We start from the raw sequence: 27,406 nt of genomic DNA, 5'->3' as shown, positions 1-27,406 counted from the left end.
TGAGCTGTCAGCACAGAACCCGACACGGGGCTCGAACCCACAAACCGTGAGATCATGACCTGAGCCGAAGTCAGTGCTCAAACGACTGAGCCACCAGGTGCCCCTCTAAGTGCTTCTTTATACAGGTGATTAGACAAGTCCCCTTCAAGGAGGTGATATTTGAGCAGAGACCTGAATGAGAAGGAGCTAGTCAGGCAAAGATCTGGAAAGAGCACTATCAGCAAGGGACCTCGTGCAATGCCTGGAAACGGCCTGGTGAGTCTGAGGGACAGCAAGGAGGCCAGGGGATGTGAGGAAAGAGAGGTAGCAGGAGCCCAATCACAGACTTCCGTGGGCCGTGGGAAAGGTGAGATTTTCTTTGCACTGCAGCTGGGCAGTCGCTGGGGGTTTTAAACAGGGAAGTGATATGATCTAGTTTAGATTTTTAAGAGATCCTTCCACCGCTATGGGGAGGGTGGACTGTAATGCGAGAAGACCAGTTTAAGGGTTCCGGGCAAAGACAGATACAGGGGTGGACTAACCTAATGTTGTGGAGACTGGCACAGGCAGCCAGATTTAGGGCGTACTTAGGAGATAAAGCCAAGAGGCCTGGTTGAGAGAGTGAATGCAGGTGAAGGAAAGAAAGGAATCAAGGATCAGTCACTTTTTGGCCGAGGCAACCATGTGGCTGTTGTCACCATCGCCTGGGTTTGAGTCCAGGCTCTATCACTTGGACACGCCGCTTAGCTCCTCCAAGTCTCGGCTCTTCCCTTGCAAGGGATACCGATGCCCACCACGCAGGGCTGCGTCAAGACCAAATGAGACCGTGTTTGTGAAGCACGACACATGTACACCACATGCTAAACACAAAGGCTGGCTCCTAGGAGCGCTCAGTGAGTGGGGGCTCTCATCAGTGTTTAATGGGGCTGAACTGTGGCTGTGCCCCTGTCAATGGAGCATCTCTGAGACAGGAAAGAAGTGGCAGCACAGCGCTGAGAAGTGTGGCAAAAAGGATTCCTTTTAGTGGGGCCCAGGGGGGTGGGGGCTCAGTCGGTTAGGCTTGATTTCGGCTCAGGTCATGATCTCACAGTTCATGAGATCGAGCCCAGCATTGGGCTCTGCAGTGACAGGGTGGAGCTGGCCTAGGATTCTCTCTCTCCCCTTTCTCTCTGCCCAACCCCCCAATAAATAAACTAAAAACAAAGAATTCCTTTTAATCACAAATAGGATTTGATGGGTCCATCAAATTACACAGGCACAGGCAGGCCGAGGTTCTGAATTTCTCCCTAGCCTTCAGAGAAGCCCTCAAAGTATCCCAATCGGTAAATATTGTTCAAGAAAGCCCTGAGGGGCGGATACAGACTCCTGCTGTTTGGAGGGCTAGGTTGGTGCTCAGATTCACCTGCTGTGATGAAAGCATAGCGATCCTGATCCCCAGCACAACGGAGCCTTCTATGGGAGAGACCTGTTGTCAGAGCCAACCACACCACGCTTCTCGTTGCTGCTTTGCAGCTGTCATAGGCCATAAAGAATTACAGGTTTGGGTTTAGATTTGAAATAACTCAAATGACAGATTCCATGAGCTCTGGGGCCGCTAAATAAAACGAACAAAGAAAAAAATTGCCAAGACACCACTGGCTTTCCAATGTTACAAGAATCTATTCTTTTTGCCATGATCACAGTTGATTTCAAGTCCATACAGGAAAGAAAAATTCTTCAGATAGAAAGTTAGTTCCTACTAACTAAACCACATGGGATTCCCAACACCTCCAAAACAATAAGGTCCGCAGGCCGGCCAACCTGTCTAATTTACTACTGGGAAGAGAGAACCTGGCTTTACTCAGAAGTATATCCGCATGTGGGTCGGCCTGCACAAATCCTTTTCTGAGGCCCGCGCGGGACACTTCAAATTACCAGAGAAGGAACTCTGAAATTTAAGACTAATCTGTTTCCTCTCCCTGGAGGAGAAAGCTTTCAGTTATAAGATGAAAGTTACACAATTTCTGTATTTCTTATTCCATAAATACTTTACTCCAGTCCAACTCCTGATGTGTCCTTAAACAGACGGCCTGGAAGCTCCAGGTGACAGGCCTGTAAACAGAGGGCTCTGCACACCTGCTTGAATACCACTGGGAGCTCTCTTGGTACACCATGCTCCTACCTTACACCGTGACAGTCACACACAGACTCCTTTTCCCACTAGACCATAGGCACCTGTCTGATTCAATTTTTCATTTTTTTCTCAGGCTCTGCACAAACAGGGACCTCGAAAACCTTGGTGAATAAATCCTGGTCGGATGGGAAACACTCATTAAAATCCTCTTCAGACACATGGGCAACATTTTCTATTTTCCGTAGATGAAGCAAAAGAACCTGTGCGTGTGTGTCTGTGCATGCTTGTAGGAAGGTCTCAAAATATACCCCAAACTATTAAACAGTGGCCATTTCTGGGGAGAGAGATTTAGGATAATTAAGAAGGAAGAGGTTGTCCTTTAAAAATATTTTATTTTGTTTGAGTTTTAACAAGCTATTTCTCTCTTCTCTCTCCTTTTTTTGGTAGACAAATTATCTGAAGAGTGAAGATGATTTATAACTAAACTCAGTATTTTCTCAAACGCTTAGTATTTTAAAATTGTGATACATAATTAACATAAAATTCACCATTTTTGGTGATTTGTAATTCAGTGATTTTCCATATCTTTACCACGCTGTGCCAACCATCATCACTATCTAGTCCCAGAACCTTTTTTACCCCAAAGGAGGCCCCATGTCCATTAGCTATTACTTGCACTCTGCCCCTTCCCCCAATCTCTGGCAGCTCCTAATCTACTGACTATCTCTATAAATTTTTCTATCCTGGACATTTCATATAAATGGAATCATATAACATGTGGCCTTTTGTGTCTGGCATCTGTCACTTGGTATAGTGTTTTTGAGGTTAATCCTATAATATGTGTCAGTATTTTAGTCTGTTTTTTTTTTTTTTTTTTTGGCTGAATAATATTCCACAGTATGGGTATGCCATATTTTGCTTATCCATTTGTCCATTAACAGACATTTGGGTTGTTTCTACTCTTTGGCCACTATAAATAGTGCTGCCATGAACATTCATATACAAGTGTTTGTAAGAACACAGGAGAATTTTCAATTCCGTTGAGAGTGTACCTCAAGAAGTGAAGCATGTTTTACTCTGAAAAAACATTTTTAGATTGCTGTGCCTTTTTTTTTTTTAATCTGGCAGAGTTATCCCCTAACACCAGGCATCTGTACATTAGTACCATGAATTACACGAAAACAGAGTAACTATTTCTTCTGAATTTTAACAAACTATCACTAACATCAAGACTCAGTGCGGGGGGACTAAGCAGGTGCATTCGTAAGAGACAAGAATACTGAAAGCAGCTTAAAACAGAGGCTATCCTTGCTGTGGATTCTGTGTCTCCCTCTCTCTCTGTTCCTCCCCCATTTGTGCTCTCTCTCTAAGTAAGTAAATAAACATTTTAAAAAATTAAAAAAAAAACAGAGGCTATCTTAAATACTTTTTGGCCCTGTAACCATTCAACTTGTATCATAAGAAAATAATCTCCAATGTGAACAAAACTGTATTCACTGTAGCCTTATTTACAATAGTGAAAAAATGACAAGTGTTTGAGGATCCAACAAGGAAAGGATAGTTAGGGAAATTCTGGGCCATCTATGTAACAAAATGTCATATACTGACCAAGACACCACTTGATACGACATACGAAGAAAAGTAAGCTTTAAATTGCATTTACACATCACAGGGCGCCTGGGTGGCCCAGTTGGTTAGATGTCCCACTCTGGATCTCTGCTTAGGTCACAATCTCATGGTTTGTGGGATTAAGCTCATCATACTCTGTGCTGACAGTGCAGAGCCTGCTTGGGATTCTCTCTCTCTCTCTCTCTCTCTCTCTCTCTGTGCCTCTACCCCGCTGACATGTGCTTGCACACTCTCTCTCAAAATAAACAAAACATTAAAAAATTGTATTTATATATTGTATATAAAAACAAACTCAATATGGATCAAAAATCTAAATATAAGAGCTAAGACTATAAAACTCTTAGGATGAAGTACAGGTAAATGTGACCTTGGGGATGACACCAAAACTCAAAGAACAAAAGAAAAAAACTAGACAAGTGGGATCTCATCAAAATGGAAAACTTTTATATATCAAAGGACACTATCAAAAAAGTGAAGGGACAACCCACAGAATGGGAGAAAATATTTACAAACTATGCAGCTGACATATGATAGAATATATCTAGAAAATATTGTTTTAGAAAATCCTCCCACAACTTAACAATAAAAAGACAAACAACCCAATTAAAAAATGGGCAAAGGACCTGAATAGATGTTTCTCTAAAGATGTCCAGTAAACACCTGTAAAATATGTTCAGTGTTATCATTCACCAGGAAAATGCATATCAAAGCCACAATGAGGTACCACTGTACATCCATGGATGGCTGTAACAATTACAAACAAACGAACAAAAAATAGTAACTACTGGCAAAAACGTGGCAAAAACCTTCCTAGGCAAGTGGTGAGAATGTAAAATGGTACAACTTCTGGAGAAAACAACGATGGTTCCTCAAAAAAGCTAAACATAGAGTTACCATGTAACCTGGCACTTCCACTCCTGGGTAAACTCCCAAGAGAACTGAAAACATATTTACACAAAAAATGGCCCATGAATGTTCATAGCAATGTAACAGCCAAAAAGGGAAAACAATTCAAATGCCTATTAACGGATAAATGACTTGAAGTGCATACCCAAGCAATGGAATATGATTTAGCCATGAAAAGGACTGAAGGGCGCCTGGGTGGCTTAGTGGGTTAAGCGGCCAACTCTTGATCTCGGCTCAGATCATGATCTCATGGTTGGTGGGATACAGCCCTGAGTCAGGCTCCATGCCGAGTGTGGGATTCTCTCTCTGCTCCTCCCCTGCTTTCACTCACTCTCTCAAAATGAACATATAACTTTAAAAAAAAATCATTAAAAAAAGAAAAGGACTGAAATACTGATACCTGCTACCCAATGGATGAATTGCTTAAAACCGCAATGCTAAGTGATGAAAGCCAGGCACAGAACGCCACATGTTGTATGTAAGATTTCATTTATATGAACTATCCAGAATAGGCAAATCCATAGACAGAAAACAGATTAGTGGTGGCCTGGGGCCGGGGTGGAGGGGAGGAGAAATCGGAAGTGGCTGCTGTCGTGGGACAAGGTTCTTTTGGGGACAATGACAATGTCCTGGGATTGCACACCTGGAATGCTGGCATACCCTTATAAATATACTAAAAACAACTAAACTGTATACTTTAAATGTATTATGTAAAATTTTATTATATGAATTGTATTTCAATTTAAAAATATCTTTAAAAGGTCCAATTTCAATTGTATAAAATGAACCCCAAATCTTCATCTGAGGGAGAGGAAAACAAGTGACTTTCTTTCCCCTTCTCCATTCTTGCTATAGTTTCTACATTTTCTGTCTTGACCATGTATTACTCTCTTCTCAGAAACAAATAAACAGAAGATAATCTCCTTTCAGGATGTTACTCAAAGGAATATATTCCTTTAGCATCACATAAAGCATTTATAAAATGTTTTGAAACCTCAGAGGAGAGCTATCTCCTCGTTCGGGACCGAAGTCCTTGCCTCCGCATGCGCAGTGCCCCCGATGCAGCTGTTAGGGTGCTGGAAGACTGAGGCAGAGGGCAAGCTGCCTCGTGTGGGCTTTCTTAACAGAGTGAGCCTTCTGTGAACACTCTGATGTTCAAGCCACGTGATTAAAAATTCCACCTATAGGTTGTATGTTTATCATGTAATTTAAAAAAACTGGGCAAGTATAAATGTATATTAAAATGACCCCTATAAGCCGAAGGATGATTCTATTTAGAAAGGCAACTGATGCAATGGGAAATTTTTAAATTTTATTTTAAAAAACTCTCAGTGAGCCAGTTAACCCAATCTACTTTGCTTTCACAGAGGCTAAATGTAATGTTTAGCTCAAATCTAATTGATTCACTAATAATGCATGTTGGTATAGTGGGTTTTTTTTTTTTTAATCCTAGTTAACATATAGTGTGATAATGGTTTCAGGATAGAATTTAGTGACTCATCACTTACATATAACACCCAGTGCTCAGCCCAGCAAGTGCCCTCCTTCATGCACATCCCCCCACCTACCTCCCCGCCAGCAACCCTGTTTGTTCTCTATATTTAAGAGTCTCTTATGGTTTGCCTCTGTTTTTATCTTATCTTTCCTTCCCTTTCCCTATGTTCATCTGTTTGGTTTCTTAAATTCCACATCGAATGCAAACATACACAGTATTTGTCTTTCTCACTTCTTTCGCTTAGCATGATAAATTCTAGTTCCATCTGCGTTGCTACAAATGGCCAGATTTCATTCTTTTTGATCAGTGAGTAATACTTCATTGTATATATATACACTACATCTTCTTTATCCATTCATCTGTCGGAGGACATTTGGGCTCTTCCCATAATTTGGCTATTATTGATAGTGCTGCTATAAACATTGGGGTGCATGTGTCCCTTTGAATCCGCATTTCTGTATCCTCTGGATAAATACATAGCAGTGTAATTGCTGGGTCATATGGTAGCTCTATTGTTAATTTTTGGAGGAACTTCAATACTGCTCTCCTTAGTGGCAGCACCGGTTTGCATTCCCACCAGCAGTGCAAAAGTGTTCCCCTTTCTCCGCATCCTCGCCAGCATCTGCTGTTGCCTGAGTAGTTCATGTTAGGCCTTCTGACAGGTGCAAAGTGGTATCTCATTGTGGTTCTGATCTGTAATTCCCTGATGATGAGTGATGCTGAGCATCTTTTCATGCATCTGTTAGCCATCTGCATGTCTTCTTGTCTGTTCATGTTTTTTACCCATTTCTTCACTGGATTGTTTTTTGGGTGTTGAGTTTGATTAAGTTCTTTATAGATTGTGGCGCATTTAGGTACAGTTAAATCACATCCAGACATTTGCTTTTAATTTCCAGGCATTCTAATTTATGGAGTATTTTGAATCCCCCTTAAGGGCCAGGATTTAGGCAACTAGCAAAAAGCAGTGGTACCTCACCTCCTCCAGTAAATTACAGCACAGGACGCCTTAACTTTGTTAGGGCCAGCATTGTAAAACAAGATAAGCCCTGTCCTTAAGTTCTTTCAGTCTACATCTCTAACAGATGTCAAAGTGGCATCTGTCAAAACAGAGCCAAAGATGACATATCACAGTGATCAGTTAGGGGAGCTGGACTGTGACAGGTCCTTCCAGGTGAGTTCATCGTTGCTACTACTCACCCTAATGGTTAATTAGTCAGCAAGGGGCTTAAAAGGGTCTGAATAACACAGTGAGAAGGGATGGGTGGGCCCGGGAGGGTCATTGGTCAACTTGACTCCTTGGCTGACTTATCTGTTTCATAACTTTGCAAGGAATTCACTGAAATTTCTATGAAATTTGGCATATGTTACAGGCTATCAAGATATACATGGGTTTATTTTCTAGTTTATTCTGATGCCCTAAAATAAAATGGTGACCACAAAAGATTTTCCAAAAACCAAGACAGCTCAGGGAGGGGGTAAGGAGACAAGTCTTCAGGTGGGGTGCCTAGCAGCTAGACTGGGGAGTCAGGCCATTTGGACCCCCAGCCCAGCCCTCCTCAGCACTGTTTGCTGGGACATGGTCAGTGGCCATGACTAATCCACCAGTGGCCCTGCCACTGAGGCCTACAGGCTACAGAGGTGAAGGTGTGGTGCCACTTGAGTCCCAGCAAGGTTACGGGAGATCAGGCTCAGGGTGAACGTCACCGACAGTGAGAAACACAGCATTTACATATTTCCAAGGCAGGGTTGCGATGAATCGATTCTCTAAGACCCAGCCTGCCTTGCTGAGGAGGCCATGGGAGTTCAGGTGCCTTTTCTAGAAACTAATCTTTAAGGGAAAATCCTTAAAGGTTATGGAGGAGGCGTTGTCAGGACTTGGAATGTAGAATGTCGCTGGGTCATGAGAACCGGGACAAAGAATGGTCCAGGGTATGAGTCTGATCCAAACAGGCTGAATGGTTTTGAGAAGTCTGTGGGAAAAACAGCTGACCATCGAGAGGGATGAATAAAGAGCTTAGGTCTCAGCAGGACTTTATGGCCAAGGATTTGTAACCTGAAACTCTTTGCAAACTTGACAGAAGAAGCAACAAATGAATAATTGGAGAAATTTATAAATCTATCAAGCCAGAACATTTCCAAAATAGAAGACCAAAAAGGGAAGAAATTGGTAAAAAAAAAAAAAAAAAAAATGTTCCCACCTGACCATGGCCGACCCCACAGAGTGCAGCACCTGCCAGGAGCTGGAAGACTGCAGTCCAGGGGCCTAGACAGTGGAGAGGGGCCATGCTGCCCCGAGAGACAAGCACCCCCCAGCCCTCTCCTCCCTCAGACAGGAAAAAGGTGCTTACGGTGGGCCAAATGCCACTCTGACATTCCTATACCTACTGTCTATACAAAAGCGTGGTCTTCACACAGCCCCTCCCTGTGTTTCATGGTCTCTATGGGGCCATCCTGTTCATTAGGCTCACCTTGTCCAGAGGGGGCCCTCCTGGTCCCCACATTACTCTGCCTCTTTGGACCTGGGGGGCATTTCCTAGCACAAGTGAGGCGCGATCCATCCTGGGATAGCTCCTAGTTTACAGGCTCTCCTGGTCATCAGAAACAGCGGGGCCATTTGTGTTCCCTGTAATCCCAGAGCCCCCTAAACGTACAAACTCAGCAGGAAGTAGGCCCAGCCAGAGGAGGAGAAGATCGGTGCAATACAGGGGTTTGTGTGGCACTGGCGTCATTCTAGCAGCCTTCACCCGGATCGGTTTCCCGCAGCCAGCTGGACTACTGGCTCCCCTGACCCTGCCCGGCTGGAAGCCACGTGTGAGCGGTGGGGGGGCACTCTCAGGTGGGGTCTGTGTTCAATGCTTAAGCCTCCTGTGCCCAAGCAGACCTCTGTAGTGCGAACCCCAGAGCTGCAGGAGTCTCTGAAACCAGGCCAGAAACCTGACCGGGGGGCGGGGGGAGGGGGCAGAGAGGAGGGCCAACAGGAGGATATCCGGATGAGGTCAACCAAAGATTTCTCAGGAGACAAGTCACATGTCTATTACCTATTATTTCCTTTTGTGACTTGCACTTTATTTAAGGGCATTTTCATTTGTTTCGTTGCTTATTTTTTCCCTTACTACTAAAAAGAAATCAATTTTGAACAGGAAGTGACAAGTAGAGGAATATACATATGTACCTTTATATTTTAAGTATGGAAAGAGTGCTCTATGGGTCCTCATATCTTACTTCCCTAAGTAGATAGGGCCTTACAGTCTTGCCTTAAAACTAAGTGTTACAGGGACACCTGGAGCAGGTGACTCTTGATCTTGGGGTTGTAAGTTCAAGTCCCATGTTGAGTGCAGAGGTTATTAAAAAAAAATCTTCTCTTTTTAAAAAAATTAATTTCTGGGGCACCTGGGTGGCTTAGTCGGCTAAGCGTCTGACTTCGGCTCAGGTCACGATCTCATGGTTTGTGGGTTCGAGCCCCGCGTTGGGCTCTGTGCTGACAGCTAGTTCCGAGCCTGGAGCCTGCTTCAGATTCTCTGTCTCCCCCTCTCTCTGACCCTCCCCTGCTCATGCTGTCTCCCTCTCTCAGGAAAAAAATAAAACCATTAAAAAGTTTAAAAAAATAATTTATTAAAAGCTTGTTTGTTTATTTTGAGAGAGAGAGAGAGAGAGAGGGAGAATGTACGTGAGCAGGGGAGGGGCAGAGAAAGGGGAGGAGAGAATCCTAAGGAGGCTCTGTGCTCTTAGCACAGAAGCAGATGTGGGGCTCGAACCCACGAACTGCGAGATCATGACCTGAGCTAAAATCAAGAGCTGTATGCGTAACCAACTGAGCCACCCAGGTGCTATCCCCCATAAAATCTAAAAAAAATCCTAAAAACCAAAAAAGTGAGTGTTGCAATGCAGGGCTTGAACTTACAAACTGTGAGATTGTGACCTGATCTGAAGTCGGTCGCTCAACCGACTGAGCCACCCAGGTGCCCAGGGACCAGTTCCTGATGCACTTACTCTAAGGCAGGTCTTACAAGGAGGCAAAGAGGAGATTTTACTGAAGCCCCAGGATATTGGGACCGAAGGAGTGGGGGCCAGAGAAGCTAGTGGAGGTGAAAGGTGAACCGGACTCCAGGCCCAATCTCTGCTCTTACATCCCTGCTTCTGAGCAGCTGGTTCTGCAGTTACATCAGCTGTATGACCACCGGTAGGTTTTAACGGAATACAGCGCGTCCCCGCCATGGCTGATGAGGCAAATGACCGGCTGCCAGCAGACTCACCCAGCACAGTGCAGACACGAGGTGCGTGTCCAAAAAATGTCAGCTGTTATTCCTTGCGGGTTCCACGTCATAACTTAAAGTATTAAAGAGTTAAGAGAAACAGTTTGGAAGTCACTGTTTTGGCTCATCTCCCTCATTTAAAAAAGTTGAAAAATAACTTTGTTAAAGCATGTAAATAGAAGAAGTATTTTATAAAATTGTGTAAATGCATTTGTATAAGAAAAATTCAAACAAAATACCAGAATGAACAACAACAACAAACCTCCATGTCCCTCCACCCACTGTCACTCCAACTTCCTTCTGCAGAGGCAGCCACGGCTGTCACTCCTAGACCTTCTTCCTACACGTTCCCAGACACAAGCATGCTTTTTGTGTTTGACGTTGAGAGGAATGACACCATATGTACTGGGCTGCAGCTTACATCTTCCACTTGACAACATACGTGAGGGGCTGCTTCTCTATGATGGCACATCTAGATCGAGCCCCCATTCTCCCGCTATTCCACAGAGCGGCTATATTATATCTTATGTAATCACTTTTGAATGATAAACATTATAGAAACCTCCACATTTTTTCCCCTTTTAAGGCTGCAGTTCACCTCTTTCTTGGTACATCTTCTGACACATGTGCAGATTTTTTACAGACCTCATGTCTAGATGTAAAGCTGCAGCCTCACAGGGCAAGTGCATTTAAATTTTCAATTACATAGTGACGACTTGCTCCCCAAAAAGGCTGCACTGATTTGCATACTGGCCACTGAAATCCTGTGTTGGTAGTCTTATAATATTTGTGCCGACCTGATGTAAGAAAATTAGTATCCTCTTCCATTTTTTTTCAAGTTTACTGGCCAACTATTTCTTCGATGAATTTCCTCCTAGGCTCTGTACTCATTTTTCTAATTGGTTACTTGCCTTTTTTCTTATTAATTTTGAAGAACTCTTTTATGCTGGCTATTAATCATTTGTTTTATAGCTTAAACTGTATTTTAATTCCTACTTTGTTGTTTATCCCTTAATTATGTTAATGGTCTCTTTCATTCTTTTTATATTGTGAAACCTTTTAGTACTTTTCCTTGTGGCTTCTGGATTTGATGTCTTGTTTATTTCCCCTAGCGCTGTCTTACTGAAGGGTAGTTCCTTTTTTCGTTTAACAGGGAAGGCTGCTCCCTGAATTCTAGCAGAGTCTGGACTGGATCACAAGTGTCCCTTGACTTGTCGGTCCAAGGGTTTTCCTACCGAGTCACATCACTTCTCTGTTGTTACCAGTTTCAAAGGAAGTTAAAAGTCATGACTCTTTCAACTTTGATTTCTTCCTTCCCTCCTCCTTTTTTCCTTCCCCTCACTCCTGCCTGCACAAGGTCTGTGTATTTTCTGAATAACTAGGGAACAGAAATGAATTAACCATGATTCCTGCATGCATGGAGCTCAAAGTCTGTGTGTGTGTATGTGCATGTGTGCAACAATGTGAATAGAAATTACATAAAACATAACAATTTGGTTTCTTCATGGGTAGGAAGTCTGAAGAAAGCATACTCAAGTGTTGGCGAGGAGGCTGGGTTTTCAGTGGTTTTTACACAGTGGTTACACAGACACTAAGTGATGCTAACTAACACCACCACGTCCCACCTTCCCAAGTGGCCTGTGTGCATACCTTTGTGTTTTTATCATTTAGTGGTTCTCTGACACTTGGATTTGTATACTTGGCTTTGAGGTTTACAGAGACACACTGACCTGGTTTGCTCACCAGAGGCATTGAGAAAACAAACTCTATGGGCGCCTGGGTGGCTCAGTCCGTTAAGCAACTGACTTTAGCTCAGGTCATGATCTCACGGTTCATGAGTTCAGGCCTTGCATCGGGCTCTGTGCCAGCTCAGAGCCTGGAGCCTGCTTCGGATTCTGTGTCTCCCTCTCTCTCTGCCCCTTCCCCGCTCTCTCTCTCTCTCTTTCAAAAATAAATAAACATTAAAAAAAGAAAAAGAAAAAGAACAAACTCTAAAGTAAAAACATACCCTAATTGTAATAAAACTCAACAGCTGATAGAGTAATACAGTGTTTGTGAGTGAGTAAGTGAGGCCTCTATGACTCACAAAAGTACTAGTCTGTAAAATGGGGCAAAACATTGTAAAACGGTGACAGAACATTCTAAAGATATGAAGTCCTGCACAATAGGAAACACCAAATCCACGGAGTACTCTGTGCCACACTCACATGAGTTTAGCGAACTATCTGGAATGGGGATCGAGCACTCGAGCCACCGGGTGCAACCACCGGAGGAGAGACTACGTGAAGCCCAAGCACACAGCCCCGAGGTCACGCCCCTGCCTCCCTCGGGAAGGTCTTACCAGAGCTCCATCCGTCAGGGTACACCCCGAGAAGCGTTTTGCAAGAAACCCCTCAAAGTTAGTTGTTCTCTGAATTGCAAAAAGAAGCAATTTCACTTCAATCTCCTTGGCTCTGGTACGCATAATCTTGGCGAGTTCTGTCCTTCAAGAGAAAGAGGTAAGACTGCTGTCAAAAGAATGGATCAATCGAGACAGGATAAAGTAAAGGGTTGTAGCTTATATTAAAAAACAGGAAGTCTGTGGTCGTTTCAAATCCCAAAGTCTGTTACCAACCAAGTTTAACGCTCGGGGGATAATTAGAAATACATACTCTAAAAAAGAATTTTTAAGGTGAAATTATCCACTAGTCAAAAAATAAATCAAGGTGGGGCGCCTGGGTGACTCAGTTGGTTAAGCGTCCGACTTTGGCTCAGGTCACGATCTCACAGTTTGTGGGTTCGAGCCCCGCGTCGGGCTCTGTGCTGACAGCCAGCTCAGAGCCTGGAGTGTGCTTCGGATTCTATGTCTCCCTCTCTCTCTGACCCTCCCCTGCTCACACGGTCTCTCTCCTTCTCAGAAATAAATAAAACATTAAAAATAAATAAATAAATCAAGGAGATCAATTTGTTTACACGGTTAGAACGATTTTTAGATCTTTCCATAATTCATTACTAATATCTACAAAGCACTTAGTGTTTTACAAAAATGCACGTATTTTTTGCAATGTCACAAGTTGTTAATTACTGGATTACAAAGCTCCCTCTTTCTGACAGCTCACTAATCATCCCTTCAACTGGAGGTTGGGAACCCTGGAGAGCCACGGGAGAGACCAGTACTGCTGTGTGAAAAGTGACACGTCCGTGTGGCGGTGGTCCCCACCCGCGAGGCTGCCGTGGCACTCAGGGCTGTCTTGGAAGGGGAGCCATACGGGGCAATGACCAGAGAGCAGTTAGTAAGTCCTGGGCTGTGATCATCTTCCCATACGCATAAATGGCAAAATCAGACCAAGGGCCACTGAGATTACTTGAAAATCATGTATCTATAGGACTGTAGCCAAAATTCCCACATTGGAGCCTGGCTGCAACAGCAGCAGCCCGGGCATTAGCTGCCACAACACATCTGTGGCTTGAGTGCCCTTCTGTGCTCCTGCAGGCTTCACTTTCGACAGAGGTGGTTTGCAAGTCACTGAACTGGAGGCTGACGAGGATCAGTGACCAACTTCTCCAGGAATTTGCTTTCTTCGGTAATCAGGACTTAGAAAGTGACAGCCACAACTGTCCTTGGATCAACACTGAAAGGTTATCTAAACCTATGGCAGCAAATGTGCTTCTGAAAACAAGAGCCACACAGAATGTACAACACCAGCAGGAGTGAACCCGGAGGTGAACTGGGGACTCGGGGTGATGGCCGTGTGTCGGTTCCAACAAGTGTACGTTTTGGTGGGGATGTGGGTAACGGGGGGAGAGGAGGTTATGTGTGTGCAGGGGCAGAAGCGTATGGGAAACCTCTAGATCTTCCTCTCAATTGTGCTGTGATCCTAAAATTGCTCTAAAAAATAAAATCTATTTGAAAAAAATGAAACCAACAGCCGAAATCCCTTAAGAACCACCCCCTTGTGTTTAAAGCATACAACTTGATTGTACTGTATGATGTAAAGAAAGGTGCCTACCACAAATTATTCTAAAGTGGTTGAGTTACGCTTAGACGTGAGACTTTTTTTTTAATTAGCCTGGAATTAATGTAATTGTGCACTGCGAGAAAGGCATGGATAACAAATAAAACCCAGGTAGCGGGTGGTGACACTGATGTGGTAGAGCTGCAAACAGAATAAAAAATCCTGACCACAGCTTCAGCTTTCTCATGGGCACACAGACACAGACTTCTTGGGTTTTAGTGTTTCAACATAAATGAGCTATCTGCCCCTGGGCTATACTCATAGAAACTGCAGACAGGATGAACGACAGGAAGCCGTTAGAATGCTTAGAACCATTCAGATGCTGAGACTATTACCTATGCAAAGATTATAAAAACACTGAATTAGGAGCAGGACATTTGTTTAATAAATATTTCCTGAGTGTCTACTATGTCGATGAGGTAGACACTAGCCCTGACCCGACAGAACTACCTACGCAATAAGTAAGAAAAGCAAAATGATGACTGATACACTGTATGCTGATATATGTGATGGAGACACAGGAGAAAATGTAGGGTGATGAATAACACAGGGAAGGCTGCTTGATGAGCCTTAAGCAGGTTAACTAGAAAGGGCAGGGTGTTCGAGGCAAGAGAAAGTGCTAGAGCAAAGACAGGAGCAGCTGTAGCTGCTGTGTTACACATAAATTACTGTAGCCTGGGTTACAGGCTACTAGCCCAGGGCTCTCACGTACTCTTCCCTTTTTTTCTAGAAGATTTTCCCCTTCTTCCACATACAAGCTCTCTCCTCTAGGTTTGGAACTCTGAAGTTGAAGACATTAGAATACAGCTGTAGCTGTAGTTTAGGGGTTGGTTTTGGGTGTATAAAATATTACTGTCAACAGGAAAAGGATCTTCTAAAGGGAGAGAGTCCAGCACAGGAAAAGTTCTCATTAAAATTGGTGACTTTGAAACAACAACAACAAAAGGTGGAAGTGGTCACCCCATCCATGAGGCAACACGGAACCCCTAGAGACCAGGGGACTGATTTCAACTGGCCAATTTCAACTGATTTCAATTAATGGTAAAACTGGTCGAGATGGAATCTACCTGGTGACGTGGCAAAATTCTACCGCAATCCTCTCGGTCATGTACCACTCACGTGGAAACATACGGCCATATTTCTCCTCATAGTCCACGAGCTGGCGTTTAATCCAGGCATAGCGTCTGTCGATTTTGTCCAGCCAGGCAACCTTATTAGGAATGGAGGGAACAAAAGCCACCCACTGCTTAGAAGGGGTGTTGACAGTTTAAGGAAACAAGCAGGAACACAGAACCAAGAAAAACAAAACCAGTCTCTTTATTTCTCACAGTTTTAAAGACTCTAGGCTACTTTTACACTTGATCTAGAGGTACTTAACTCGGTCTGTGATTAGACTTCAGGTGTCTGTAAATTTCCTGAAACTGCATGCAAAGTTTTATGGATGGGTACGTTTTTCTGAGGAGAGGATGTGTAGCTCCCATTAATTTCTCCCAAGGGTCAATGACCCCAAGATGGTTAAGAACTACTGAACTGAACAGTCAGCCCCTCACAGTACAACCACAAACATTTTAAGGCAGGATACTAATAACATATAAATCAGTAGACTTGAGAGCATTTAATTTTCAGTAAAATTCAAATGTAACATCTGATTTCACTTGGTTAATACTTACATCTTGGTTTTCTTGAAAAAGTACCAGGTATTCTGACAGATGCTGTTTAATAAACTTTTTGATGATTTCCTGTTTGATTCTAGGGTCCAAAATATTAGCAACCAGACATGCATCTCGTAGGACGTTGCTGGGTCCTCCCGGCCTCTGGTAAAAACAAACAACGCACACCAGTTCAAGGGCCAGAAACAACCTTGAAATCTCATGGCCTCTGACAGCTGCTACTTTTTGTTCCTTTCTTGAAGCTGTTATTACTTCCACTCCCCTGACCTGTCTTCTGCTGTGGATGGAAACTTGTTACTCAGTGAAAGAATTGTTAAGCTAGCCTGTAGCAGCCCAAATAAAAGCTACTCTGTGACTCAGCAAGGAGACATTTAGGAAACAGGGCCAGCAATGGTCACAGGAAATTCTACTTTCTGAATGCAAAACCTGAAATCTCCTTGCTGAAGAGCTTTAAAATTCTTTTTAATGTTTTTTGAGAGAGAGAGAGAGTGAGCACAAGTGGGGGTGGGGCAGAGAGACAGGGAGACACAGAATCTGAAACAGACTTCTGGCTCTGAGCTGTCAGCACAGAGCTCGATGCGGGGCTCGAACTCACAGACTGAGATCACGACCTGAGCCGAAATCGGATGCTTAACCGACGGAGCCACCTGGGCGCCCCACCTTGTTGAAGAGCTTTAAAAGTCAGAATGATACCAGTCTCACTCCACATGTGCCATTTTCCCCTGATTCCAACTTCAGATTCCTGTTCCCAAGGTGCTTTATTTGTGGCAAACAGTGAAGTGGCATTTAAAATCTAAAACCAGGCTCCAAACCGCCAAACTTGTTTTGCTGACAACCAACCACCCAGACAGGAAACCAAAGGTAAGTATTATGGTTTGGGGCACTTGATCTGCAAAGTAACAGAAGGGCTGTCAAGGGGCCATACTGATACATCATGCTGGCAAGGCCTTTGTTATCACTGAAGGCAATTTGATCTTGCTGAACTTTTCTTTATAGTAACTTATGGAATGAACATGGCTGGCCGAGTGAACTATGGCAACAAGAACACTTGAACCTACTCTTGGCTTGGCTAAATAGCTGTATAGCTTTGGCATGGTTACTGAAACTCATCTGCAAAATGAATGAAAAAAAAATGGACTTCAATTAGGTGGTAATTAAAGTTCTTCCAAATCTTCATGATTTTTTGTGGTAAACTCTGCCCAGTATATCTATCTCAATTGAAGTTCAAGAGTTTTGTAAGTGTTGGGGCGCCTGGGTGGCTCAGTCTGTTAAGCATCTGACTTGATTTTGGCTCAGGTCATGATCTCACGGTTCATAGGTTCCAGCCCCTCGTCGGGTTCTGTGCAGACAGTGCAGAGCCTGCTTGGGATTCTCTCTCCTCTGTCTCTGGCCCTCTCCCAGGTGTGTGCTCTCTCTCTCTCAAAATAAACATTTAAAAAAGAAAGAAACAGTTTCATAAGTGTTATGAAATTGCCTAAGAGCAAAACTGTTGAGATGCTAACTGGCTCTGTGCTGAGTGGCTGTTATGTCATCTGCTGAGAGCTCTGACTGCTTGCTTACCTCTTGCTTCCGGACGAAAGTGACCTGATACAGAAGTCACAGAAACTGAAGCCTATGGGATCATGGATTCAGATATTTTCACTTAAAAAGGACCTAGTATAATATTTAATATCTTGATTTCTAGGGGCACCTGGGTGGCTCAGTTGGTTAAGTGCCCAATTCTTGATTTTGGCTCATGTCAAGATCTCACAGTTTGGGAGTTGGATCCCCACATCGGGTTCTGTACTGACAGTGTGGAGCCTGCTTGGGATTCTCTCTCTGCCTCTTCCCCACCTGCATTCTCTCTCCCTCTCTCTACCTTGTCTCCCTGCCCCTCCCCCACTTGCAGTTTTCTATCTCTCAAAATAAATAAACTTAAATTAAAAAAAAAATCTCGAGTTCTATTTGTGAAATAGAAATAGCAACACAAGTCCTTTAAGGAAAGTCAATAGTCATTGAAAAGGAAAAAAAGAAAACTTAGAAAAGTTAAGTTACCCAGCCACAGAAAAAGGAAGCAAGCTGTTAAAGAAAACCATTTGAACTTCATCTGCCTAGTGGGGTCTGAGAAAAAAGACATAAAGTACGTCATGATTAGTTTCTTCTAAATAATAAAGTTGGTCTTCATTCATATCTTTCTGAAACTTCCTGAAACTGGGCTGGGTAGCAGAGCATATAGTAAAACAGACTTGGGATTAAGAAGAGTTTGGTGCTTATAATTTGTGGCCATCTTGCAATCCCTTTTTAAAGACAACGTCCATAACCTACTGTTACATCAAAAGAATAAAGAGAACAAAGTCCCGAGAGGTACATGTTCTACAAATAAAATATCTGATTACTAGAAGGCAGCCATAATATTTGCAGACACTCAGATCAACAGCAGGCTTCCTATAGGAAGTAATCTACAAAGCTGGGGCAGCTACCCCCACCTACTTCCTAAGTTTCTTTCATGGAGCACAAAGAAACATGATTAAGATATTTCCAGTTATTGAATTATAGAGCAGGTCCAGGAAATGTCCCTTGGCTCAGTAAATAAACGTATATCCCATCTCCATTCGCCAAGTGCAGTGAGGAATGCTGCTTGCCCATGTGTGCTTTGGTTCATTTGTGTTGAACAATTCCTGCTCCTGAAATAGCTCCAATGATAGAGAAAACGAGCTTCTCAAGATTCTTCTCTCCCTGACACATGCAAAGCATTAAGATTACATCTGCTACAGTTTGAAAGATAGAGCTAAGAGCAGTTACCCAAGCACAATGGCAGCCAACTGAGCCCGGCTTGTTATGGGAGAAGCGTAGCCATAGCTCCCTGAGAAATCCTGTGGCCTCTGCAGACACAACACAAACAGCCACGCCACTGGCGAGAGCTACAGGGATTAACCCCAAAGCACAGGATTCTGCTCATTAAAAGGGAGTCTCCTAACTGTGTCACTCGGAGAGTTACATAAGCCTTCGGACGCTCCCCCCAGCTATCTTTTCACCAAACTGAAACCAGCAAGTTGTGTAATGATCCTAAAAAACACTGCAGCTTGAAGATTTTTTTTTTTTTAACACAGCTATGAGAAAAAAGGAATTTGCTGGGCAGACATGATATTAGGTTTGACACACATTAAATTAAACCAAAACAAATCCTCACTTTTTGACGCTGGGAGAACACAGATGAAGAAGCAACACTGCTCTGGGGTCCTGAAAATCAGAGAGGGTCTCACCGCCCTGAACCTTTAGCAAACAGACTCATGGCTGCCAGCCAACACTTCTGGAATGGCAAAGGAAGAGTAACGGTAGCAAGTGTGAATCGGGCAGGCATGGTGATGATGTCTAAGGCTAGAGAGAGAATGCAAAATAATACCTTCGTGCCCTGGGAAGGAAATGCTTCTTCAAAATCAGCCAGGATTTGCTGTCCTAACTCAGTCTGGGCGGCCTTCACTCTGTAGGGAAAAGAGAACATGTCACTGCCTGGTGTGATTCTCCATAAGTAGTTACGCAAAGATCGTAAGTCAGAAGTGTCCAAGTCTTCAGAGATGGTCCGGGAAGTGGGGAGGTGGGGCTAAGTAAGAGAGGTCACATACTTGTTAGTGGCAGGTTTATGACCAGGCCCCAGTCATTGGACTTATTCTCATGGTGGATTTTCTAAAACCCGAAGTTCTTCAAGGCCACCTCCTACCTGGCGTGTGGTAGGATAGGTTAACCTTTACAAAGTGTCATGAGGGGGTGGTTATGCTATGGGAAAATGCTCTGTAATAATTAATGCCCAATCCAATAAAAATGCATGTTGGATTGCCGCTACAACTTCTCTCCTGCTCCTTGGAGTACAGAATGCAAGGGGCTCCAAACTGCCTCACAAATGTTGTTTTCAACCTGGAAACCAACATCAGGACCCTAAGTTGTAACAAGTAAACGAAAAGAGTATTTTCTAAAGGAAAAAGATCTGAAAGATAAACTGAGCTACTACTTGGAAGTGAAGGCAACTGGAGGAAGATGAAGTTCACTTAAGACTGACAACAAAAACGAGTTCAAAAGAGGGTGGGGTCAGGACTTAACCTGGTGGTTTACATGTACAGTGGGAGCTCAAGAAATACATGTCGGCTTCAATGAGAGGAGAAAGAAGCAGCTGTGAGGAGAGAGCAACTGTGCGTCAGCACCCCTGCAACGATCACGTCCCGGCCCAACCGCAGGAGAGGGATACCCCGCACCAGCCATTCCCCCGGAGCTGGATGGCTCGGGGTCTGAGGCAAATAGTTCACCTTTGCTAAATGCACCATAAAATAGTGTTCTTCCTTTTTTGGTCTTCACCCTGTTACTTTGGAATTAACTCTGTAAAGTTTCTAGAAATAGTGAACAGCTCAAAATCACAATTCCTTTGGCTATTCAGCTGTGGCTGGCAACCTACTGAGAGCTTTTTTTTTTTTAATGGGGGGACAGGCAGGACCCCAAACAATCTGGTTTTTCCTGTGGCACAGTTATATATATGCTTTCTTCCCAATATTTTCCAGGGTTTCCACTATCTTCAAAACTTTTAAAACCATCCTTGTAGATGGGTTTGCACCCTCTAGTTGCTCAGTGAGGGAGCTGAGGCTATTAGTACTGGGCTAGGCACCAAGTCACAATCCGGGCCCGCCATCTAGAGCTGCCCAATGGACAACGGGAAATGTGCCTTGAGTGTGAGCTGACTGGAGAGAAGAGAACCTGCTTCTGTACAATTGTACCTCGAAGCCTTGTGACTGCACATAGTGGGCCAGGCAGACGGCCTCCCCCGGTGCCAGGGCACAAGACAGAGCAAGCTTCCAGAGCCTCAGGCCCCTCTGCTCCTGCTTGCCTTCTGGCAGCAACAGAGAGCACCCGTTCCCTCCTAAGCCACCGGGACAATTCCTGGAGGGAAAGCTCCGCCCCAAGTCAGGGACATTCACATCACATTCTCAGGGCTCCTGAGCATCTCAGTGACACGAAACTCCCAGCTCTGCCTCTTTCAGCCCTCCCACCCCATCACCCCCAAACCCCACATGCTTGCTGGGGTGCCTGAAGAGACAACCGGAGCCTATGATAAGGCCTGATACTCCCAGAGTGCAGAGGAGAGGGAAAGAACCAGGGTGTGACTTGCAGACTCCCGGCCAACTTTTCCAATCCATTTTCAAAGTCATGTCTTAAGGTGGTGTAGACCTAGCTGTGGTACCCGTGAGCCATGTATAAACAAGTCATGTCCCCAACATGGGCCACAGCTAGGGAGGGTTGTGAAGTGAGATGGCGGGGAGGCGGGCCCACACCGGATGCCTTCCACTGCAGGCGGATTCTGCCCCGCACTCACCTTCCCAGCACTGGTGGGCTCAGCAGGCACCTTCACAGGTGGCTGCCAGCTGGAGGTGTAATTAAAGTCGGGGCACAAGAATACGCTTTGGAGCGTAAATGTTTCCGAGCATAGTTCCCAAAGCGTCCAGCAGTGACTCTGTTGGAAGAGCAACCACTTCCCTTCCTGACATTAACGATGTATCTGCAGTCCCAAACCACGACTCCAGGCATTTTCAGGGCGAGATGTGATACAGTCTTGACACTCGGTTGTCTAAACAGGATCCTAGAAAGAAGTCAACCCTAAGAGAATACATCTTGGTCCTAACTCCTTCTTTGTCTAATGATGAAAGGTAAGTTCCTATTGTAAAAAGAGAGACCGACAGAGACTCTGTTAGCAGAAAAGAGTGGAGCTAACGTGATTTTCATAAAAATGACTCGGAAATTCCTCTACAACTAACAGAGAATAGGGTGAGTGAAAGTGCCTCCTGGGATCCAAGTGAGCTCAGTCATCTTGTGTGGTGACAACACGGTGCCAACCACACAGGAAACAAAGGAGTCGCTGCGCTGCTCAGAACGCAAGGTCAACCAGTGAGCTCTAGCGCCCTCCACGCCATTTGACCAAGGGTTGTTCAAAGGCGACCTTTGCACATTGGGTGGTGGCAGAAGGATATGGCAACTTATAAAAGTTATTTAGGCATCTGTGGATAGAGTAACCTTGACGCTTCCATTACCTTGTGAACGGCTGTCCCGGAGAAAACACCCTAGGCACTTTCCAATAAGCTGACCTCCCAAAGTCTGTCCTGGACAGAACGGTTAATGCGGTTGGTCAGATGCTCTAGTTCCAAACAGACAGGCCCTTTAAAGAATCCCACTCCAGAGTCTTAGAGGGATTTGGTGGGACAATTTGAGATCATCAAGTACAGCCCTTGCGCTTTTGAAACTGATGTTCTTTCAGAGAGAACTTGTCAAGGTCACACAGTTAGTCAGACCTTTACATTCTCTAATTTCTTTCATTGCTACACCACGCGACACCCCCTCTCCCTAATCTGCCAAGGACCTCCGCCATGTAAGAAGTTTGCTAGATTCCTCTACAGTATTTTTCAGTTTGAGGGTTTTACAGGTTTTAGGAGAATGCAAGAATCTTCTACTCTTTCTCAGGAAATATAGACTGATTACCAGAAACCCAGAACAGTTGTTCTCATGGATATTCTTTTTTTTTTTTTTTATATTTTTTATTTATTTCTAGGAGAGAGAGAGAGAGACAGCGTAAGCAGGGGAGGGTCAGAGAGAGAGGGGGGGTCGCAACAGGCTCCAGGCTCTGAGCTGGCAGTCAGCACAGAGCCCGACGCGGGGCTCGAACCCACTAACCGCGAGATCATGACCCAAGCGAAAGTCGGACGCTTAACTGACTACGCCACCCAGGCGCCCCTCTCATGGATATTCTTAAGCCAGAAGGCTTGAAATATAAAGATGATATTTTAAAAAATCTTTCCTTCAATGCTACATTAACATTTAAGCATTTTCTAGAAGGGTAGCTGGAAGAAACAGCTATATTCAAATCAAGGTCCATGAACTTCATATTTCAAACATACAGGCAAAGGATTCAGAACACAACCTCTCACATGACTTCTGCGACTTACAGACAGCAAGCTATTAAACTGGAGAAGCTAAAGCAAGGCATAGGGTGTAACTCTGCTGCCTTTTCCCCTGCCCCCCCCCCCCAACAAACAGCTACTTCTATCACTTCCAGATGGTTCTACCATCACTTATGTAAACATAAGGGAGGAGAATTCACCAGAAAAGATGCTAAAAATAAGAAATCTGGACTTTCTGCAAACTTTTAGTACCTCTTGAAAAGCAATCGTCAAGCACTGAAAACAAGAGATTTCTCCTCCTGCGTTGTTTCTGGTGTTACTTAATAGCACGTATTCTGTATCACCTACACAAAAGCTTTGCAAACGGAAGTTGTGAAATGAACTAAAAGAAATGTAAATCCTCCTGTGTTTGCAGCAATTCTACATGATAATGAATGGTAGAAGCCCTGAAATGTACTGCTAGAATGTCAGATTTTCTCTTTTTGAAGAGAATGTCTTACAACAGTGACCACAAAGTTCCTTCAAATGTATAAAACCACCTCTTTGAAAAAGGTTAAAAAGCAGAGTTGTAAAAGAGAGCATCCTATTCTGGGTCTTCTTTGTCCCTACAAACAATTAGGAATAGAATTCAGTTCTGCCATATTTCTGCCATCAGTAATGCCCATCCAAGGGGCGCTTGGGTGGGCTTCTGACTCTTGATTTTGGCTCAGGTCACAATCCGATGGTTGTTGGATCAAGTCCTGTGTTGGGCTCCAGGCTGAGTGTGGAGCCTACGTGGGATTCCCTCTCTCTCTCTCTCTCTCTCTCTCTCTTTCTCCTCACTGCTCCTCTCCCCTGGCTGTACTCACTCTCTCTAAAAGAATTAAAGCAACAACAACAACAACAAACAATGCTTATCCAACACAACCAACTGGTAACCAATCCCTCAACACATCTCCTTGACCTCATGGCCACTGTCTTCGTAAGGCTCTTATCTTTTCTAGTCCAGAACATAGTCTCAACCTCCAGTTCCTTGTACCTATAATCAATCAGATTTTTACACAACATAAATGAGAATGTGTCCCTCCCTAATTAAGATTTTTCACCGTCCACAAAGTAAAGGAGTCTTTAGCATGGTATATAAAATCTGACCCTCCAAGCCTACGTAGACTTTCACACTCCAGGGCCTCCCAAAGTACCATGATGTTCTCTCCTCTCATATTGTTCCTCCTCTCTTCCTGTCTTGGTGGTAAGATCCTTCCTATCCTTTAAGATCAGATGAAAACTCAACTCTTCTGTCACCCCTGCCTTCAGCCCCCAAAGGCAAAGTCTTTCACTTCCTCTTCTCAGGTCCTGCTATTCATTGTACAGTATCTACCAGTTTTGTTATATCCATACTACACTAAAATTTTCTACTAGTGTCTCTCTTCTCCACACAACAATGGTGAACTCGTTGAGGGCAAAGCATATGTATTTCTTATGCTGTGCCTTCAGTACCCCCAGCATGGGGCCTAAGATATAGGAAGTCCATAGTATATATCCTTTAGGTAAATGAACGAAAGAATAAGTGAATGGGAAAAAAGATCACCTCTGGATTATCACAAGGGTAAGGGGAGGGCTGAGTGCCTTCCCTTCTCCTCCTCCATCCCTTGAGAGCAATTCTGCCTTCTCCATCCACGCTTCCTCCTTTCTGGCAGCTCATAAGGACCTGTTTGCTCCCTCGGCTACTTCATGCCCCCAGTGAGATATGGCGATTGGCCAGTTCTAAGTGTGAAGGAGTTAGTAAGGATGGAGGAAAGGGTGGTGACTTCCCTCGTATGCTGCCAAGCTCGGTTCTTACATTCCCTAACGGTTCTCTGGCTCTGCCACTCTACGACGGCACAATGAGTGCAATCGCCCCTTCTGCCCCAAATCCTTAGACAGAATAAGGAGATTTTAATAAAAATCCAGAACTCTGAGGACGGCCTGGCAGCACAGGATTGAAGAAGGAAACTGCTGCTGAAAACTGCTTTTCAAAAAATGAAAGACATGGGGGTAGCGGAGGCCAAGGGCAGGAAGTGAACGCAGCGGGATACCTTGGGCTCCTGCGGGAGGAGTAACCAAGCCAGCGTCCAGGTCTGCGTCCCTGCCTCGTGCGGCCAGGTCAGGAGTGGGGACGCATCTGAGAACGCCAGCAGTGGCCAGAGGGCCGCCAACACCCATGCAGGGCAGGGAGCCCCCAACCCGGAAGATCAGCCACTGGTCTATCCACCTGGCGGCGCCAGCCCCACCTCAGCATAGAAGAGCCACCTGTGGCAGACGCACAGCCGAGCAGCCCAGCCCATCTCCGTCACCGGTGGGTGGCAGTAAATGAGCGTCCCTGGTCAGAATGACAGAGAAGCTGACAGCCAAAAGTGCGCTTTCGGCTAGAAGTCATCCAATACCAGAGGAACGCTAATACTAAGAAAGAGAGTCCCTACGCTCAGCAAACCGAAGACCTTCTATCAGAGGACATAGAAACAGAACAGGCAACTCAGAGCTTTAAAATACATGGGCCCTGCATTCCCTGAGAAATTTAAGAGGATATTATGTCCATGAAAAAAGAATCCAGTAGAGATCCTACAGATTAAAGTCGGGTTGCTGAAACAGAAACCCAACTGCTGGGCCAAACGGGAGAATGGGCATGACTGAGGAATACATTAAAACGGTAAGGCTGAGTTGAGGAATTCAGCCTTTTTAAAAGGGTGAAAAAAGATGCAAAGTAGGAAAGAAAAAATAAGAAATATGGCAGCAGATCTAGAAGTTCCAAAATCCACGTAATATGAATTCTTTCCACAAAGAGAATAGAGAATAATGCATAGAAACTACTCAAAGGGGGCGCCTGGGTGGCTCAGTCGGTTAAGCTTCCGACTTCAGCTCAGGTCATGATCTTACAGTTTGTGGGTTCGAGCCCTGCGTTGGGCTCTGTGCTGACAGCTAGCTCAGAGCCTGGAGCCTGTTTCAGATTCTGTGTCTCCCTCTCTCTCTGACCCTCCCCTGCTCATACTGTCTCTCTCTCTCTCTCTCAAAAATAAATTAAAAACATTAAAAGAAAAAAACTACTCAAAGAAATAGAAAACAATTTCTCCCAACTTAAGGAACTCATGAATTTTTATTTATTTAAAATTTTTTTAAATTTTATTTTATTTTTAAATCTTACTTAAATCCAAGTTAGATAACATATAGTGTAATAATGATTTCCAGAGCAGATTTAGTGATTCATCACTTACCATATAACACCCGGTGCTCATCCGAACAAGTGTTCTCCTTAATGCTCACCACCCATTTAGTCCATCTCCCCACCCAACACCCCTCCAGCAACCCTCAGGTTGTTCTCTGCATTTAAGAGTCTCTTATGGTTTGCCTCCCTCTCTGTTTTATCTTATTTTTCCTTGCTTTCCCCTATGTTCATCTGATTTATTTCTTAAATTCCACATGAGTGCAATCATATAATGTCTTTCTCTGACTGACTTATTTCGCTTAGCATAATGCACTCTAGTTCCATCCGTGTTGTTGCAAATGGCACGATTTCATTCTTTTTGATCCCGAGTAATACTCCATTGTATAGATAGACCACATCCTTTATCCGTTTGTCAGTCAATGGACATTTAGGCTTCTTCCTGTAATGTAGTTATTATTGACAGTGCTGCTACAAACACTGGGGTGCATGTGCCCCTTTGAATCAGCATTTTTGTATCTTTTGGATAAATACCTAGTAGGGAAATTACTGGGTTGTAAGGTAGTTCTATTTTTGAAACTCAAGTCTTTATACTGAAGATACAGTAAGTACAGAGCAACATGAAGGATAAGAGACCTATATCCTAGTAAATATCCTGACAACCGCCCCCAACTTCAAATGCTTCCAGAGCAAAATAAAAATCAATAAAAACAGATTATCTTATAAAGGAGCAAGAATCCGATTGACCAGACTTTTTGATAGGCAATAAGAAACACCAGCCAGTAGATTTACCTAGTCTATCATGCAACAGCCAATGGGAAGAAGCAACCTGTGTCGTCCATCAACAGATGAATGGATGGACAAAATGTTTACTGTATATTTACAATGAAGCACTCAGCCTTTCAAAGGAATGAAATTCTGATACATTCTACAGCATGGATGAACCATGAAACACTGTACTAAGCAAAATAAGCCAGGCACAAAAGAACAAATATTGATTCCGTTTAAATGAGGTACCTAGAACAGGCAAATCACAGGAACAGAGAACAGAACAGAGGTTACCAGAGGTGGGGGAGAGGAGGTAACAGGAGTTATTATTTGATGGGTAAGAGTTTCTGTTTGGGGTAATAAAAAAGTTTCAGAAATAGAAGTGGTGATGGTTATATAATATTGTGAAAATACTTAATGCCATTGAGTTGTATACTTAAAAGTGATTAAAATGGTAAGTTTTATGTTATGTATCTATTAACACAATTTAAAAAAAAGTAGGAAACCAAAAC

At 43.9% G+C, this 27,406-nt stretch overlaps 1 protein-coding gene across 1 annotated transcript in view; it reads right to left on the bottom strand.

Annotated features, from left to right (window-relative positions):
• VPS53 (VPS53 subunit of GARP complex) overlaps window positions 1-27,406 on the bottom strand; it is a 135,037-nt gene that overhangs the window by 65,526 nt on the left and 42,105 nt on the right. Inside the window, exons 8-11 of the mRNA XM_039253311.1 lie at window positions 19,423-19,501; window positions 16,041-16,184; window positions 15,438-15,580; window positions 12,717-12,858 (exon numbers count right to left, since the gene is read on the bottom strand). Of these exons, the coding sequence (XP_039109242.1) occupies window positions 12,717-12,858; window positions 15,438-15,580; window positions 16,041-16,184; window positions 19,423-19,501 (508 nt within the window). The remainder of the gene's footprint in view (window positions 1-12,716; window positions 12,859-15,437; window positions 15,581-16,040; window positions 16,185-19,422; window positions 19,502-27,406) is intronic.

The sequence above is a fragment of the Hyaena hyaena genome, unplaced genomic scaffold (genome assembly GCF_003009895.1).
Source record: "Hyaena hyaena isolate Hyena2069 unplaced genomic scaffold, ASM300989v1 scaffold_10, whole genome shotgun sequence".
Classification (NCBI taxonomy): Eukaryota; Metazoa; Chordata; class Mammalia; order Carnivora; family Hyaenidae; genus Hyaena; species Hyaena hyaena.
Note: the sequence above shows the minus strand (reverse complement) of the source record. Positions and strands in the feature narration are given on the sequence as shown.